The following is an 18,855-nucleotide window of genomic DNA, read 5'->3' on the forward strand; positions in this document are numbered from 1 at the left end:
TCTCCCTCCCTATTCATGCTCTCTCTCTGGCTCACTCTTTCTCAAATAAAATCTTTAAAAAATAAAATCATTTTAAAGACATAGCACACCTTTTGAATTGTTGAGACCAAATTATACTGTCTAGGGATATATTTTAAATGGTGAAACTTAAAAAAACAAAGGCAAAGAAGTTATTACTATAAAAGTAGTCACATAAAAAAAGTAACTTCTACTTTTGGGAAGATAAAGTATCAGTGATTGGATATAATCTCCCACCAGAAACAATGAACAAAGCCCACTAAAATGATAAATGAAACAATGGCTTCCCAACATTGGTATCAGGCAGTTCAGGCCAGTGACCCCTGAGAGATCGGCAAATAAATGAGGTAAGACTTATGACTGTCTCAGCTTACTATCTGGAGACAGTTTCCTGGCCACAGTGCGGGGAGGGGAACCCAGGGAGTCTGTGGTCCCACTGAGCTGAGAAGTTGAAGCTGGGGCTCTGAGACAGAGGATAGAGTACTTGAGAGGACAGAGTTACCACAGAGAAAGTTTCAGAGATGGCAGAAAGTGCACCGGAGCAAAGGCAAGTGAGGAAACTAATGCAGGACAGAGAAAAATACCATCCAAAAGGAGCAAAGGGGAAAATGCCCTGAGCTCACAATCAGCAAAGAATAGGTCATATTCCTACTAGCCAGAGTGGAAAACCATGCCTTTTGGCAAAGGAGTCAAAATGGTATTTTGAGTGGTGGGGCACAATTAGTCATAGGCTAAGGCCTTGAAAGGGCCAAACCATTTCTGAGTAACTTAACTGTGACCAAGAATAAAGCTGAAAAATACTTATAGGATGACAAAAATATGCAGCATTCAACAAGGTAAAATTCACAATATCTGGGGCCTGGTAAAGAGAAGGAACAGGGCAGGGAAGGAGGAAGATATGACCTAGACTGAGAAAAATGAATCAATACAAAGAGATAAAAAACACAGAAAATGATTCATAAGTAAGGACATTAAAATGGTTATTTTATATACACTCAAAAAAGTAGGAGAAAGACTGCTCATGTGAAATGGAAGCATGGAAGAGACATTTTTAAAAAGAGACCCACATTGGGGCATCTGAGAGGCTCAGCTTGTTAAGGGCCTGGCTCTCGGTTTGTGCTCAGGTTGTGATCTCTGGGTTGTGAGACTGAGCCCTGCATGGGGCTTTTGTGCTGGACATGGGGCCTGCTTGGGATTCTTTCTCTCCTTCTGCCTCTCCCACTAGCCCCCCTCAAAAAAAAAAAAAAAAAAAAGAAATAAAAAGAGACCCATGTTGAACTTCAAGAGGTGAAAAATAAAATGTCTGACATGGAATATTTACAGAATTTTCAAAACTCAGTAATAAGAAAGCAAACAATTCAATCAGAAAATGAGCAGAAGATCCAATCAGACACTTAACCAAAGAAGATACAGAGATAGCAAATAAGCACATGAAGAGATGTTTAACATCGTTAGTCATTAGGGAAGTGCAAATTAAAACCATAATGAAATACCACCGCACACTATTACCACAACTAAAATGAAGAAGACCAAACATACCAACCTGCTGGCAAAAATGTGGAACAATTACAATTCTCATACACTGCCAGCAGCAATGTAAAATTGTACCACCACTCTGGAAAACGGTTTGGGCTGTTTTTCAAAAAATTAAACAAATGCCTACCACATGGTCCAGTCATTCCCCTAATATTGATAAATCTAGGTTTATTCCCTGGGTGAGGGGTGGGAGAAGAAAACATTTGCTCACACAAAGACTTGCATATGAATGTTCATGGCAATTTTATCTGAAAGAGCCCCAAACTGAAATTACCCCAATATCCTTCAATAGATGAATAAACAAATCATGGCATGTGCACATGGTGTGAATTTAACTAAGCCACTCACTGTATCAGTGCCTTGGCACTGATGTTGTTTGGCCAAGGGAACTGCAGGGACCTTACACGGACACTAGCCCCTCATGCAAGCACATACCTCAGATAACAGCCCACAGAGTCACATGCAAATGTTAGGTTCCTCAAATGACTTCCCCAACTGCCCTTGTGATCAACATTCTCCCCAGCCTTCCAGGACTTTCCCCTATGTGCCTCTTAGATGAGACCCCACAGGGGCGCCTGGGTGACTCAGTCAGTTAAGCACCTGCCTTGGGCTCCTGTCCTGATCCCAGGGTCCTGGGATAGAGCCCCTCCTGGGGCTCCCTGCTTAGGAAGGAGCCTGCTTCTCCCTCTCCCTCTGCCCCTCCCTGTTTGTACTCTTTCTCCCTCATGAATAAATAAAATCTTAAAAAAAAAAAAAAGAAAAAAAAAAGATGAGACTTATGCAGAGCTTACCAGAAACCCTGGTCTCTTTGATTTGAATTCATCAACCTGGCCTTAGTCTGGGAACCCCAGAGCATTCCACCTTGGGATCCTAATAAAGGCATTTGCCGCAGGTCCTGCCTCTTCTTGCCTCTTTCTCTGCCTGCACCCCTACACCCCACCTTGTGTGGTCCCTCAAAGTGTGCCATGTACTTCCTCAAGGACCTGGGAGTAATGAACTTTTTTAAAAAAAGATTTTATTTATATATTTGGGGGAGGCGGGTGGGGATGGGGGTGGGGAGAAAGAGCAAGGTGGAGGGGCAGAGGGAGACACAAACTCCCCAGTGAGCAGGGAGCCAGACGTGGGGCTTGATCCTGGGACTCCAGGATTGACTGTGACCTGAGCTGAAGGCAGACACTTAACTGACTAAGCCACCCAGGTGCCCCTGAACTTCTTTATTTCTTTTGTGTTCTGTTGTTGAGCTACAATTTACCATCCAGCACTTGTGCTCAACTTAACAAATGTTAATTTAACAAAATCCTAACACCCTACAACAGAGTCAGGTCATCAACAAAATGGAATAAACTACTGATACACACAACATGGATGAGTTTCACTATGATTATGCTGAAAGAATCTAGGAAAAAGAATATATGCTGCTTGGTGTTGCTTCCCATTACTTATTACTCAGCTACTTTAACATACAGAAATTACCAACACAATGTTTAACACAGTAAGATGCTTAAAGATAACATATGGATCTGTTTTCAGGTACAAGTGACACCTAAATTAAGAACCTAGAATAATTTTAGAACTGGAAGAATTCCTTGAGTAAATTTATCCAACTGACCCCCACATAACCCAGAAGTTATATGATTTATCCTTTTAATTAGTAGAAATTAGTAGTCTTTTAATTAGTAGAAAACCTAGAATTCTAGCATGTTATTTCTACTCACTGTGAAAAAGAGCTCCTTTGAATTATCAACAAACCATAATTCTCAAATAGAGTAATTTTTAGTAAGCTGTCTTATGAAAATCACTATTTGGGGACTTTTTCCTAAGATTAAAAAAATGGCAATAACCACCAGGGAAATGTTTCACATGAAATTGCTGTGATGTTTTAAGGATTTTTTTTTTTAGTCCTATTTCTCTTGTTCAATCAAATCTCCCTGCTGGAGAAGATATGTCTTCATGTATTTTCTCCACATATGCAAAATGTGAAGAAATGGACTGTCTTGACCAGGTGGGTGATTTTCCCTACAAACTGGCTTCTAGCAAGTCCAGAGACTTGATGTGAGTAGGAGGGAGGGAATGTTCCAGAATCTGCAGTGATTCCTTCCAGATGGAAATAAAATATCCTTGCTTGCCTCCAAATCATCTCACCAGTTTCTCAGTTGGTGGAGCTTTAACTAACAATACAGAGGATGGAGGGCGAATGGGATCCTCAACGTGTGTTACCTTGTGCAGCAACTTTTAAGTTCTGCCCATCCCAGACCATCTTCTCAGAGTGACATTTTGCTACTACTCAGGTGAGTGACTTACGATATGATGACACCAAGCTTTTAGGTAACTATTACCCTCTTCCTGAGAATACCTGTGTTCCTGAAAGGGTTAAGACACACTTCACTCTGGGTTTCCTAATTTTTATAGCTCCTTGGTTCAGCTTAAAAAATGTAATTTTCTCTTTTCTGTTTTGATGACTGTTGGAATGTATATTACGTTATGAGGGTAAGTATCTCAGATAGCTAGGAATGCCCATTCATTATTTAGAGTGGTAGTTCTCAAAGTACGGTCCTCCCTCGCTAATGGCTTTGCCTCATACTCATATGAGAAAATAAAAACCCTCAGTGGAAAGTCCTTCATCTTCCCACCTCCCATACAAATGGGCTGGCATCTAGGCCTGTCTTCTCTTTTTACTTTATTTTGCAGGAATTACCTACTCTGCGTCAAAGGGCCACCTTCACTTGTGCCCTGGACTCAAATCCTTAAGGACCTCCATCCATGAGTTAATTACCTTTGCTCTCTGTTGGGTCATTCTCATCAGCATATAATTTGCTCTAGTTTATCCTTTCTTTTAAAAACATCCTACCTTGATTCTGTATTGCTTCTCAGCTGTCTCATTTCTGTCTCATTTCTCTGCTCTTTTTTTTAAAGCCAAATGTCTTAGGGGTTGTTCCCACATGCTCACTTCATTTGACCTCTAATTCATGCTTTTATTTTTTGTAGGTCTGTGTCAAAATTATCTAAATAGTGTAGACTCAAATGACTAGAAGGAATTTTAAGACAAAGAGCAAATCCCTGGTCATCTTCATCTCCTCCCCCAGTTTTCCTTCCCTAGAAGCAACCATTCTGAAGTCTTTCAGGTGAATCTCTTGGTCCATATCTCTGTATCTTGAAATAACAGTGTATTGCTACTCATGGTCTTTATGTTTTAGGCACTATCTCTACTGGTTTCTCACTTTAAATAATGAAGATTTATCCCTCTTTCTTCTTCTGTCACCATGATACACACATGTGTACACATGCATTCATGTTTACATTTCTATGACCAAGTATGTGTGATTTAGAGCTGAGCCAGGTAGTAAAACTATTACCATCCTTCCTTTCCACCATGATAGCTTTGCTCTGAAGACGGTTTTTTTTTTCTTTCATTGTGCATGTGTGTGTGGTTTTCTTTGTAGCGTTCTTTATTGCCTTTTCTCTTCTTAAAAATAAGAAACCTCTGGGGCACCTGGGTGGCTCAGTGGGTTAAGCCGCTGCCTTTGGCTAGGGTCATGATCTCAGGGTCCTGGGATCGAGTCCCGCATCGGGCTCTCTGCTCAGCGGGGAGCCTGCTTCCCTCTCTCTCTCTCTCTCTCTCTCTGCCTGCCTCTCTGTCTACTATGATCTCTCTCTGTCAAATAAATAAATAAAATCTTAAAAAAAAAATAAGAAACCTCTCAGGTGCCTGGGTGGCTCAGTCGGTTAAGCATCTGCCTTCAGCTCAGGTTATGGTCCTGGAATTCAGCTCTGCATTGGGCTCCCTGCTCAGTAGGGAGCCTGGTTCTCCCTCTCCCTCTCCCTCTCCCCCTCTCCCCCTGTTCATGCTCGTTTGTGCTTGCTCTCTCTGTCTTTCTTTCTCTCTCTTGCTGTCAAATAAAGTCTTTAAGAAAAAAAATAAGAAACCTCTTATGTAAAAAAAGAGAGACATACCCTTGCTGTCTTTTTTTTTTTTTTTTAAAGACTACTTCACTTGAGCTTAGCCAGAAGGCCAAATACTTCATAAGTGGTTACAGCAAACACTTCTGGTGCTGCATGCGTATCCTCTCCACCCTTACTACTGTGGAACATACCATCCTGACTTCCACTGGTGAATAAACCTCCATTCTTTGCATGAAGGCTCTCTGTGGGACCAGTGCTCTTTCTGCTTAAGTGGATTGCACCCAAAATTACCAGGGAGAGAACACTCCACTTCCTACGAGTAGTCCTTGAATAATGACTGAAGGGAGTGGTATAAATATGCCAGCTCTCTCCTCTCAGGTAACCTATTTGGAAGCATGTATTCAACAGTTTCTCAGAGTTACTCAATGGGGTTAAGCTCCAGTTACCTACAATGGCTGCTTTATTGACTTCCTTCATGTTCCTGAATCATGTTTCCACTCTACTAATGGTGTTTCCTGGGCTCACTTCCCAAATAAATGATTTATACTCAAATACTTCTTTCCATGCCCTGCTTCTTGAACAACACAGATTAAGACAATCAGTGCTGAGTATTTCTTATTATATCATATTTTAAGGTATCTGATATGTGCCCCAGTTTCAGAAGATGCTAAAATTGTTAAGTAGGTGAGGTGGTATCAGCCTAATCCCTCCATTATAAAATCACCTTTCCTACTTGTATTAGCCAGAGTTTTCCAGAGAAACAGAACCAATAGCATGGATAGACAGAGATTTAGTGTAAGGAACTGGCTCACGTGATCACGGAGGCTGAGATGTCTCATGATCTGTAGTCAGCAAGCTGAAGACCCAGGAGAGCAGTCGGTATGGTTCCACTCCAAGTTCCAAAGCCTGAGAATCAGAAGAGCTGATGGCCTAAGTTCCAGTCTGAAAGATAGAGGGCGTAAGCCCCAAAAGCCAATGTCTCAGTTGGAGTCTGAAGGCAGGAAAAGACCAACATCTTAGCTCAAAGAAGTGAGGGAGGAGTTCCCTCTAACATGCAGAAGAGTCACTTTTTTGTTCCAATCACGCCTTCCACAGACTGGATGAGGCCCACCCACATTCGAGAGAGCAATCTACTTAGTCTACTGATTCAAATGTTAATCTCATTCAGTGACACTCTCAACAAACTCACCCAGTATAATGTTTAACCAAATATCTGGGCACCCGGTCATCCATTAAGGTTGATACATAAAATTAACCAACACACTATCTTTCATGGAATACTTTTAACAGACACTATGGGTTATTGACTATATTAATTACCTCATCAGGTGTTTCAAATGGTGATTTTTATTTCTCTTTTCTTTCTTTCTTTATTTAAATTTTAGGTAGTTAACATAGTGCAACCAATATTGGTTTCTGGAGTAGAATTCAGTGATTCATCACTTATACATAACACCCAGTCCTCGTCCTAACAAGTGCCCTCCTCACTACCCATCAAAAATGGTGATTTTAAAATGTTAACATTCTGGGGCGCCTGGGTGGCTCAGTGGGTTAAGCCGCTGCCTTCAGCTCAGGTCATGATCCCAGGGTCCTGGAATCGAGCCCTACATCGGGCTCTCCGCTCAGCAGGGAGCCTGCTTCCTCCTCTCTCTCTGCCTGCCTCTCTGCCTGCTTGTGATCTCTCTCTGTCAAATAAATAAGTAAAATCTTTAAAAAAAATGCTAACATTCCTTCTACACTTATTAGTTAAAATTTTATCAGTATAAACTGTTCTTCATCAACTATTTGATTACCCTGAAATACAGCTTGTATGGAAAGGGTATGAGAGGGTCATCTGGGTGGCTCAGTTGGTTGAACGTCTGCCTTCAGCTCAGGTCATGATCCCAGAGTCCTAGGATCAAGTCCCGCATTGCATTGGGCTCCTCACTCAGCGGGGAGCCTGCTTCGCCCTGTGCCTGCTCTTCTCTTTGACAGATAAATAAATAAAATCTAAGGAAAAAAAAAAGGAAGCATGCCATAAATGTGTCCTTTTTGATGTTTTACTATTCTAAATAGTTATCACTAATATAACCCCAAACTCCTTTTCAGTTGTCTGAATCATTTTCAGTAAGGTCATTTCCATCAGAAGCTCTATTAATTTTGTCTTCTTAAACAAGGCTTTCCAAGGGCCTTCTGTCTCCTTGGAGAGCCTTCTGACTGAGTATCCTCTAGACTTAGTGCATGGCAGTCATCCCTGGATCTTTCTTTACCATCAACCTGGGAATTCCCTTTGGGCTGTCTCCTGTGAGGAAACTCCTGTTTTCTGAATGCCATGTCTCCTTTTTTCCCCATTTAAGCAGAGCATAGCTTCCATTATTTCTTTGAGAAAGGATGTAAAACTCTAGGTTGGAAATTCTTTTCTTTTGGAACCCTGAAAGTATTGGTCTATTTGTCTTCTAGCTCTCGGTGTTTTTATTGGTACCCTCAATTAATTTTTATTCCTGACTGTTTTTGAACTTTCCTTCTCTCCGGAAGCTTATAGGGTTTCCAAACAACAGTACCATGCTTTGTATGTTCAATTTTTATCCACTGATCAGGCAGTAAGGAAAGACTTAAGTCCTTCACTTCTAGTATATTTTGTTGAATAATTTCCTTGGTTATTTCTTCTTGTGATTTTTCTCTTTCTGGAATTCCTAATATTTGGATGTTGGGTTTCCTGGACTGTTCTTTCTTTTAAAAATTCTATTTCTATTTTGGGGGATTTTTGCTCTGCATTCACGAGGTATCTTTACCTTCTCTTCCACTCCTGCTATCTTGTGTTTAATTTCCAAGAACCCCATTTTGGTTTTGAATACTTAACGGCATTTTCATTTCCTTGATAAAGCCTTTAATATGTAGCTTTAAAATTACTCCTTGAAAAATATAACAAAAAAGCTATTATCACCAAAAACATAAACCTTTAATATCAAGAATCCAGGGACTTCTAATTTTCTCTCTTGCTATATACATTAAGAATTCTTTTCTGTATGAGTCGGTGGTCAAATATATTCCATACATTTAATTAGTTAATTAATTATTTTTTAAAGCTTTTATTTATTTGAGAGAGAGAGAGACAGAGAGTGACAGAGGTAGCAAGAGAGATCAGGAGCGAGGAGGAGAGGGAGAAGCAGAGTCCCCACTGAGCAGGGCCCAACATGGGGCTCAATCCCAGAACTCTGGGTTCATGACCTGAGCCAAAGGAAGATGCTTAACTGAGCCACCCAGGCACCCCAAATTCCATATACTTTAATTGCTTAATAGTTATCTTAAGTTTCCTTTTAATCTTTAGTTCTTCATTTATCCCCCTTTAATTGAATTATTTGAGAATCAGGTCATTATAATGTAGGGTTTTCCACAGTTTGGATTTAATTGCTTGCATTTATGGTGATTTTACATCTTCCTCTTTCCTCTGCATTAACTGTAAACTAGGTAATTAGGCCTGAAAGCTTGTTTAGAATCAGGTTTGATTGTGAAGGGGCATTAATAGTACAGGGGGCAAAAAATCATAGTACAATACAAAATCAATAGTACAGGAGGCAAAAAAAGTTCTGATGTTCTTTATTTTCATGATGTTAGCAACCATGAGCATCATTGTCTTTATCCATTATTTCATTACAAGGCAAAAATGGTGATATCATAATCCTCTCTTCCCTTCTTCACTTATTAGCTATATTTCTACAAGGAGAATTTCCTCTCATCAATGTTTTAAAAAGGTTTATCTATTTTAGAGAGAGTGTGCATGATGGGCAGAGGAAGATGGAGACAGACTTTCAAGTGAATCCGTACTCAGCACAGAGCTTGACATGGGGCTTAATCTCAAGACCCTAAGATCATGGCCCAAGCTGAAACCAAGAGTTAGATGCTTAACCAACTGTGCCACCCAAGTGCCCCTCTCATCAATTTTTTCACTACCTGACTTACAGTTAATGCAGAAAAGGCAGGGTACATGTTTACTTCTTTCGTTTATCGGTTTTCAAAATAATGAGTTGGTTCTCTAGCATCCTCCAAAGCTGACATTGAGTTTTCTTCTAATTATCATCATATCAACATCTACATTTAAACATATTTTATTTGTGTCAATACCTTATAGTTATTATCCCTTTATTGGTCTAATCTGATTTTGCCATCTTTGATGTGAGGGAAGCCAACTTCTTGAAGTTGGCTTCTGAGTCCTTTTGACATAATCCTGTGGTTTTTGTTGTTTGTTTAATTCTAGCGTTTCTTGATAATTTCCTTGTTTCCGGTTTCACAAAGTGTTACAGGCTCATTCGCACGACTGATACCTGGACTCATGAATTTGAACTGAGACTATCAAAGTAAATACATAATATAATTTAACTCTAAAAATGTCTTTCATTGGAAAATCTCAGAATTATGGACTGAGAAGCAATAAGCACACCTAGAAGCCCAGATTGTGCTGTCTTTATATCATTTCCCTCTAAATATCATTTTGTAGAACTAGTTGGAAAAATGGCTCATTCCAAATGCGGTGCTGTGTTCTCATTTGAACTTCCAAGTTCATTCCTGTTACTGGCAGAATTGAGAATTATATTGAAATTCAATTCTGTATGCAGACTTCAAATGGAACATCCCCTAGCAAAAGCTATAGGGAACCACTGATATTTTACATGGTTAAGTAAACAAAGTTAGCTTTCCATTTTAGAAGTACTCTGACAGCAATTCAAGAACGGTGTGTGTGACGGGTGTGGGCAGCCGCTGCACAGGTGGGAGGATGCCTAGTAAAGGGTATTAGTTGTGATTCATCTTGGCAAGGCCTAATAAAACACAGCAACAGTGGGAGAAATAGAGAACTTATTTCCTAGCTTTTATAAAGTAACAACTTCAGGTCTTTGTGATTGAAGATCGTGTATGTGTGGAGGGGCATGGGAGGGTGGGAGGTGGAGAGTACGAGAAGCAGAGCTTCAAACAACTCTTCTCGTGCCCGGGAAAGCTGTGGAAAAGTCCTTAGAGTAATGAGAAGGGGGCGACAACCCGTGGAGGAAGCTCCCCCATATCCCAGCCCATTTTCCTATTAACTAGTCCTGTAATAATCAGGTGAACTTGAAAATGTCCTGTACAGGTGGGCTACCCTGTGGTAACCAGCAGACTTCCCTAAGCCTGGATTTCAGTCCTCTTAAGAATTCCCGGAAAACCTAGTAAATAGTAGCCCGTTTGGCCTATCGGATGAGAATCACTGGACGGAAATCTCCGGCTATGAAGAGAGGTCTCCAAGTGGGAAGGAGGCACCTTGCAGATAACCAAGAATCCCAGTCAAGATATTAATTATTGACGACCAAGGATGGGGTATTGACTGTTTTTTGAAGTTGTGCGCCGCTGAGCAGAATTTTAAAGCCACTAGGCGGAACGTGTGACGAATGAGCTGTTCGGTGAATCATTTCTTCTCTTTGTGAGGCTGTAAAATCCCTTTTTAAATGTCACCAGGGTGACAAGGATACCAATTGGGCACACAGGAGACCGTCAGCCAAGCTAAAGGAGGAAAAGCTAGAGGGACAAGAGACTACATCAGTGTCTTCTCCCAACTAGCATCAGCTGAAAGGGAGCCCAGCGCGCTAAAAGCTGAGAGCCAGGTATCTATCTCCTTTGCCCTTCCGTGGGCAGCCCGCGCCTGCCACTCGCTTCCAGACTCAGCGCCTGCGCAGCACGAGGGGGGAAGCTGAGGAGAACCAAGAAACTTCCACGACTACCTTCCCAGGCCCCGCCCCTTCCTCAGAATCGAGAGGGAGGAGCGTCGCGCGTGCTCCGAGCTCTAAAGCCCCGCCCCCAGCTCTGGCCTAAGGTTCGCGCCCGCCGGTTCGCCCCTCCCTACATACCTCAGCTCCAGACCCATTTCGGAGGCGCGACCGACGCGCCACGCAGGAGGCACGAGCACGAGCCCGTGCGTACGTAAGCGCGCGCCGACCCAAGCGCGAAGAGGCCCCGCCTTCCCGTCCCGCCCCCTCCGGCCTCTCCTCCTGCTACGCTCGGGGGGGTGAGGATCTCGGCACCCGCGCGCACTCGGCGGTATGGAGGTCCCTGGGAGCCTGTGCAAGAAAGTCAAGCTGAGCAATAATGCGCAGAATTGGGTGAGTCGGGGCAGCGGAGCGAAGGAGGCTCTGGGAGGCTGTGGCTGCAGCTCGTTCCGGAGCCGCTGCTTTCCTCCCGCCTCCTCTGCATCCTCCGTGGACTCGGGGATGGTACCTGAGGCCGCGGCGCCTCCCAGCTGGAGCGGTGGGGGGTACCAGACGGGCTGGCGCGGCGGGGGGTCTCCGGCTGGGCGCGGTGTGCGGTCCGACCCGCCTTTTGGGGGCGAAGAATGCCCTCTTCCCCAGCTCCTCGGCTCCGAAGAGACCTGGAAGATAATCTTTTGAGAGTGAGCTGTCGGCTGCTGAAGCGTAAACCCCCGACGGGGGATGCTGCCCGCATCCCTTGAAGTGGCCTGAAGGTCTGCAGAGGAGGCGGAGGCGGAGGCGGAGGCGGGCGCGTTTGGTGCGTTCTGGTTTTTCTTGGCTCTGCCAGTGCACTTAGCCCAGGTTTGGATCCATCTCCACGTCTTTCCATTTCTGAGTTTCAGTGTGAAGGGAGAGTACCCAACAATGTGGCCATTCATGAGTTGAGACTGCTCTGAACTGAGGTTCTTTGTGGCTTGGTATTAAATTGGAATGTCTGACAAATAATATGATGGAGTTTTAAGGACTCGATTTCTGGAGACAGTAAGGTATGGGAAGACTAATGGTTTATAACGTTTAGCAAGAACTGCCGGTTGGATTTGATGGTCTAGTGCTGTGCCCTCAGAAGGTTGCTTCCTTCCTTAATTCTTTGATGATCAACAGCCTTAAGATTTTGTAAGTATAGAGCAGATTGCAGTGGGGGAGGGGGAGGCAGTGTCCAACTTTTGAGTCAGGAAAGGAAATGGTTTTCAATTTACATGGGTTTTTATTTCACAGTACAATACCATCACGAGGTTTAATTTTAAATGCAGCCCTGCGAACTTGCATCATTACCCTTGATGAGTCAAAGAAAAAAATGCCGTTTCAGGCAAATACTCGTTTGAAGTCGTTAATTTACCATATCTGTTCTTACCAAGGATTTTCATCTGATTCCTTTCTCCTTTTAACCTTAACATGATAAGCAGGGAAAGGAGATAAAGGTGAATTACAACACTGGAATGAGCATTGGGCTACTGGCGTGGTCTTTGGTCCCAGCTTTGTCATTTGGTAGCTGAGTGCTCTAAGGGAAAACCGTCTATCTCTTTGAATCTCAGCCGACTTAACAAGGATGTAATAGTGTGCATTTCACTGGGCTGTTTCGAGGAGTAAACAAAATAATGAATTTGAAGTTTCGATGAAATCACTACCATGTAATTTAGTATTGCTCCTGTACCTTGAAGTAGTTCCTAGTTAGGGAAATAAGGTTGATGAAATTAAGGTATTTACAGATAATTTCAGTTACACCATCCATTATTTATTAACTTTTGCCGAATAGGTGTGTGTTCTTTGTAGAGACCTGTGCTGCTCATGGAGAAGATGAAATATGAGGGACTCCATGCTTACCTTCCAGTTGCTCATGGCCTGGTTGGGCTTGTAAGTGGTATTTGCCAGGTGATGAATATATCTGACCACAGTGTGTGGTGTAAGACACGTTTTATTTAAATTTAGAGCAGAGATTAGTTTATCCTGGGTGTTTGGGGAGGGTTTATGGAGGTGAAATGTACTCAGATTTGTGAGTCAGAGGGGCACTGAATAAATAAGAATAAGGAATAAGAATTAATATTATTTTTACTCCAGGAACAATGAAGAAACCTGTTTACTCTGGGAAATTTTTTAAAAAAATATTTTTATTTGGGGTGCCTGCGTGGCTTGGTGGGTTAAGTCCTCTGCCTTTGGCTCATGGTCCCGGGTCTTGGTATTGAGCCCCGCATTGGGCTCTCTGCTCAGTGGGGAGCCTGCTTCCCCCCTCTCTCTGCCTGCCTCTCTGCCTACTTGTGATCTCTGTCTGTCAGATAAATAAATAAAATCTTAAGAAAACATAAAAAATATATTTATTTATTTGAGAGAGGGGCAGAGGTCTAGGGAGAGTGAGTTGGGGGAGAGGCAGAGGGAGAGAATCTTTAAGCAGACTTCCTCCTGAGCATGCCACCCATCTTGGGGCTTCCTCTCCTGACCCTGAGATCATGACCTTGGCCTAAACCAATAGTTGAACACTTAACTGACTGAGTCACCCAGTCGTCCCAACTCTGGAGAATTTTTATTGAGGAGTGGAGTGATGTTTCAATGGGTAAGGTGGGGCTTTGCTGAGTTAAGACTTGATTCTGTGGGAAATTTTTGAGGAGGCTAGAATTTTTAATTTTATGGGCCTTAGAAGTCTTTTTTTTTGCCCCAATAGAGAACATCCCTCATATTTCCCTTTCACATACTTAAGTCAGCTGATAGACACTAGTGTAAAGAACACATCCATACAGTTTTAAGTTTCCATCACATGATGAAATTGGATTTCTAGGAAGCCTGGGCTGCTGAGGGAATTAAATACTGCTAGAGCCCAGATGTGGAAGTCCTGGAGAACAGACAGGGTTATAGTGAGGTTTTAATGAGTTAATAGATTTGAAGCATGCCTAGTGCATGAGCACTATTTTTCTTGGTATGGATTCAAGTGTGAGGGTACAAAGAGCCAGACTAAGGTGGTGGTGGGAATAGTGGAATAGGTGCGTTAAAAACACTCAAAGAAGAGTAAGATGGAGCTAACTAGAATTAGGGGATGAAAGAGGGAGGCTGGTTAAAAGTTGATCCTGAGGTTTTAGTCCTGGGAAATGGGGAGAAGGGTGGTGACATGCTGGGAAATGGGGAAGTGAGTTGGGGGCTGGGGTAATGGTGATAATAGTTAAACACTGAAGGAGAGTTTACTGTGTACCTGATACTGCCTGAAATGTGTTACCTAAATTAACTTACTGAGTTTTTGCAGCATTTCTGAAGTGGGTGTCATGAGAGATAGTCCTTTAAAGCTGCCTGGGCTCAGATCTGGGCTCCACTATTTACTAATCATGTGATCTTTGACTAGTCTCTTAATTTCTCTGTATCTGTATCTGTATCTTTATCTCTATAACATGGAAATGCTAGTATTACTGGGGTGTTGTGAAGATTGAAAGGTGCTAATATAAGAAAAACGCTTAGAACAGTGTCTGGCATACAGTAAGTATTATGTCTGGTTCTTACTTATTTATGTATTTATTTACAGTTACCCTCTTCATTACAAGTAGTATTTCTACATTACAGATGAAGAAACTGAGGCATGGAGAGGTCGTAGAGTTTGTTAGTGGTGGATCCAGTTTTTAGCTTGCTGAGTGTGAGGGACAGCTTTAGTAGATATGCTTTCCAGTAGAAATATAATGTGAGCCACATATATAGTTAAAAATTTTAGAGGGCCCATTACAGAAAGTGAGAAGAAACAGGTTGAAATAAATGTTAATAATGTATTTTATTTACCCCACCATATCTAAAACAGTCATTTCAATATAAATGTAACTTCAATTCTATCATAATCAATATAAAATTACTAAGATATTTCACTTACATGTATATTTTATATGTGCACATCTCAGTTCTGACCAGCCTCTTTTCAAATACAGTAGGAACATGTGGACAACACAACGGTAGGGACTGAATTGGGTTAAGGTTGGAAATAAAGATTTAATTGTTAAATTTGAGTTAGAGAATACAGTGAAAAAAGAGAGTAAGTCCTAAGCTTTGCGTAGTATCTCCTGTGAAAGAGCAGGTAAAAGCAGTGGATTCATGAGAGATAGGCAAAGACATGGGAAAATGTCATGGTACAGGATTGGGAATGTTAATTAGTATTACAGGAAGGTGTCTCCATACGTCTACAAGAATGGGAAAGAGAAATCAGGAGTGAACTTGCTCCATTAGCTTCCTCTTAGCTCAGTCCAACAAAGCACTGGATGTAATGAATATCATTCTCCATCTGATAGAGCCTTTCTCCAGTGGGATCAGCTTTTATCTGCCCTTGGGAGGAGTGTGTTAGCTGGGCTGAGGGAAATGTGGGGCACTCAGTTCAGGCCCAAGTTTCTGTACCCACTTGGTAAAATCATGTTGGCTTGAATTACTTGCTTGGACCTGCCTCATGATGGAGTTGGAGCCTCCTGCCCACAGAGTCATCTGACATTCAGAAGCACATATAATCTCACTGTGGTTTGGCTTATCATTCCCCTCTCTCCCACCACTCCCCAATTTTCCATAGCTCCCTATCTCCAGCCTCAACATCCCTTCCATCCTTTGCATCCTCATGGTTTTACACAAGCCCTTTCCTTCTGCCTGAGATGCCTGTTAGCCTTTATTACTTACTAAAATCTTCAGAGCGGTGGGCTACTTTACCATATGGCATGGCTCTTCTCTGTGCACACACTCTTGCATGTTGCTGAATTGTTGCACCCTTGTATTATGTTGCATGCTGCTATTACCATAGATTATGTAGTGAGATTTTATTACAGATGTGCTGTGTCTACACTTTGCTCATACAGCAGGATGGGGATAAGGAGTATTGTATAGAGTAAGCTTTGGTGCTTCAGATATGAAAAGCCTATTCAACAATAATATCTCTGCATAGCTTAAGTTAGAGAATGAACTCCATACATGGTAGGGCTCAAATTACAGTTCTGTCATTAACCACCTATGTGATCATGGGCACATTACCTAATGCCTCTGAACCTCCCTCTCCTCAAAGGTAAAAATGTGGATATAAAACAGAGCTTATAGTGGGGATAATAGTACATCCCTTCTAGTGTTGCCATCAGGTTTAAATAAGTCAGTGTATTTGAAGCACAGTGGTGGTACCTGGCACATGAGCAGTATTTAAGGTGTTCTTGTTATTATTTATTTATCAAATATTTAATATCATCTTTGTGCAAGCCTTTGTTGTAGGTACTAGGGACACAGTGGTAAAAAAAATCCTACCCATTCTCATGGATGTTGCATTTTCTGTAGCAGGGAGTTAATTGAAAGGTAAACGAATGAATAAGATAATTTTTCCTTTTACCGGTTCTACCTTTCGAGCCATTTGTTCCTTATAGTGCTGTATGCCTTTCCTAGAAGGGCAGTAGCCCTTTCTAGATTTTGGGGAAGACCGAGGTGGAACAAAAAGAAATGAGCCTGCAGATCTGGAACACACAGCTGATGAAAAGCTGGGAAGAGGCCAGTATATTCATTCTTCAAAACACTGGTCTGACTGTGGTCAGACGTAGGTATTGATCTTCCTTCTGGAAGTCAGGGAGATGCTGCTGGAAAAATTGCATAAAGAAGAGGGAACCAAAAAACAAAAAAGAGGAAAAGCCTCTACTAAGAATGGACTCTTTATGTTGATTAACACCAATAACAGGGATGATAGCAAGGTCTGGATCTGTGTTGTCTGACCTGATAGTTGCTAGCCACGTGTGGCAACTTAAATTTAGTTAAAATTAAGTGAAATAAAGAATTGCCCTTCATTGCATTCACCCCATTTCACATGCCACATTGCCTTGTGGATCTAGTGACCAGTGTTTTGGGCAGTGCAGTGTAGGACCTTTTCATGGTCTCAGAAGGTTGAACAGGGCAGGTCTAGATAATACCTTTGGGATGGCTGCCAACCCTTTTTTCTACTCTCTATGTGTTTATGTAGTCATTTTTACTTTTAGGGGAAGGAAATATCAAGCTAGTGGCTTCTTTGGAATCCTGCTTCTGGGCAGTTCTGCAGCCCTGACTTCTGGTAGGGTACCGCAGTGTTCGCCTTCCCTTAGCAGATCTGTGGCTCTCAGTGTGAATTATGAAATGAGCTTTGCCTGGGTCTGTTACATTGACTTTTGAGGGGTAGTTCTCTACTTCAACGGTTCTCAACCAGGTAAAATTCTGCCACTCCTAAGGGGTTTTTTTGGTGACATCTGGAGACAGTTTTGTTTGTTATGTGTGTGCACACGCACACACTGTGGGGCTTCTGGCATCTGTTGGATAGAGGCCAGGGAAGCTGCTAGACATCCCACGGAACACAGGATAGTGCACACAACAGATAATTACCTGGTTCTAAAAGTCATTAATGCTGAAATTGAGAAACACTATTTTATCCTTGGCTTTGAGTAAGAAGAAGAGAAAAAAACTGCCCAACTGAAATGCAAACTTAGTAATTTAAAGTAAAATCTAGTTGATAATACCATTTTCTCCTCCACCAGCATGGAAGTGACCATCTTTTGTTCTGAGACAGATCAATTATTTATAACATACTAATGACACAATAGTCAAACTCCAATCCTGAATCATTTTGAAAGCAAGTTCCTAAGTAATTTAAGTGAAGAGAGTAACTTTTCCTTTTGGTATTTATCTAAGTGGTAGTTGTTTCTGTGAAATACCGTTTAAGAATACAGTTCTTTACCAAGTGAGTTTTAACTGAATAAAAATGCCAGGAACTTCGTTTGATTCCATAGGTCTGGGGTGGAGCCTCAGATTCACTTCCTGACCGGAAACATCCTTCCAGTGAATGTGAATATTAGACATTTATAGAAGTCCAGTTTTTAATTTTTAGGTGAATGTAGCCATTATTCTGTCTCTTCTCTCTAGTTTCTTTGATGCTTGCATCCTTTACCTCAGTCTCTCATATGTTTGTACACTTTGTTGTTTTTTCGCTATATTCATGGAGTTGTATCACCATCACCAATATCCAGTTTTAGAACATTTTCATTGCCCCCAGAAGAAATCCCGAACCCATGAGCGTTCATTCCTCTTACTACCCCTTCCTCCCTCCTCTGTAACTCCTGACAACCAGTAATCTACTTTCTGTTTCTGGATTTCCCTATTCCAAACTTTCCTATAAATGGAATCATACAACCTATGGCCTACTGTGTCTGGCTTCTTGAACTTAGCATAATGTTTTCAAGGTTCATCCATGCTGTAGTGTGTTATCAAACTCCATTCCTTCCGATGTTTGGATAATACTCCATTTTATGGATATATACCATTTTGTTTAACTGTTCATCAGTTGATGGACATTTGAGTTGTTTCTCTTCTTTGGCTGTTATGGGTAATGTTGCTGTGAACATTCGTTTACACGTTTTTGTGTGTACTCTCCTATGGCTTTAGTAGTTAATTTCAACTTCTGAGGGAGACGTTAGTGTATTTTTGTCTGCCCAGCTTCTGAGCTCCTTCTTATGTGTAGTTACTCTGGTGGGAGGCGCAGGGGTCTGTCATGGTGTAAAGATTTCTTTACGTGTTTATAGTTTGTCTCCTCCTCTGAAATGATTTTATTTTATTTTATTTTATTTTATTTTATGTCTAGAAGGTCTAGAAGTGTCTAGAAGGGATCAATCACCAAATAATCTTGGATTCATTTCTGACTTGTAGGAATCTCTTACAGCTG

At 41.8% G+C, this 18,855-nt stretch overlaps 1 protein-coding gene across 2 annotated transcripts in view; it reads left to right on the forward strand.

Moving 5' to 3' along the window:
• Nucleotides 1–11,427: 11,427 nt before the first annotated feature.
• PAPSS1 (3'-phosphoadenosine 5'-phosphosulfate synthase 1) overlaps nucleotides 11,428–18,855 on the forward strand; it is a 108,992-nt gene continuing 101,564 nt past the window's right edge. The window contains exon 1 of one of the 2 annotated variants that reach the window (XM_044224320.1): nucleotides 11,428–11,555. In XM_044224320.1, coding sequence (XP_044080255.1) covers nucleotides 11,496–11,555 — 60 coding nt within the window. In that variant the 5' untranslated portion in view covers nucleotides 11,428–11,495. Of the gene's footprint in view, nucleotides 11,556–12,164; nucleotides 12,188–18,855 lie in introns of those variants that run through there. The other variant, XM_044224321.1, reaches the window with a different exon arrangement.

Source organism: Neovison vison, chromosome 11, assembly GCF_020171115.1.
Source record: "Neovison vison isolate M4711 chromosome 11, ASM_NN_V1, whole genome shotgun sequence".
NCBI lineage: Eukaryota > Metazoa > Chordata > Mammalia > Carnivora > Mustelidae > Neogale > Neogale vison.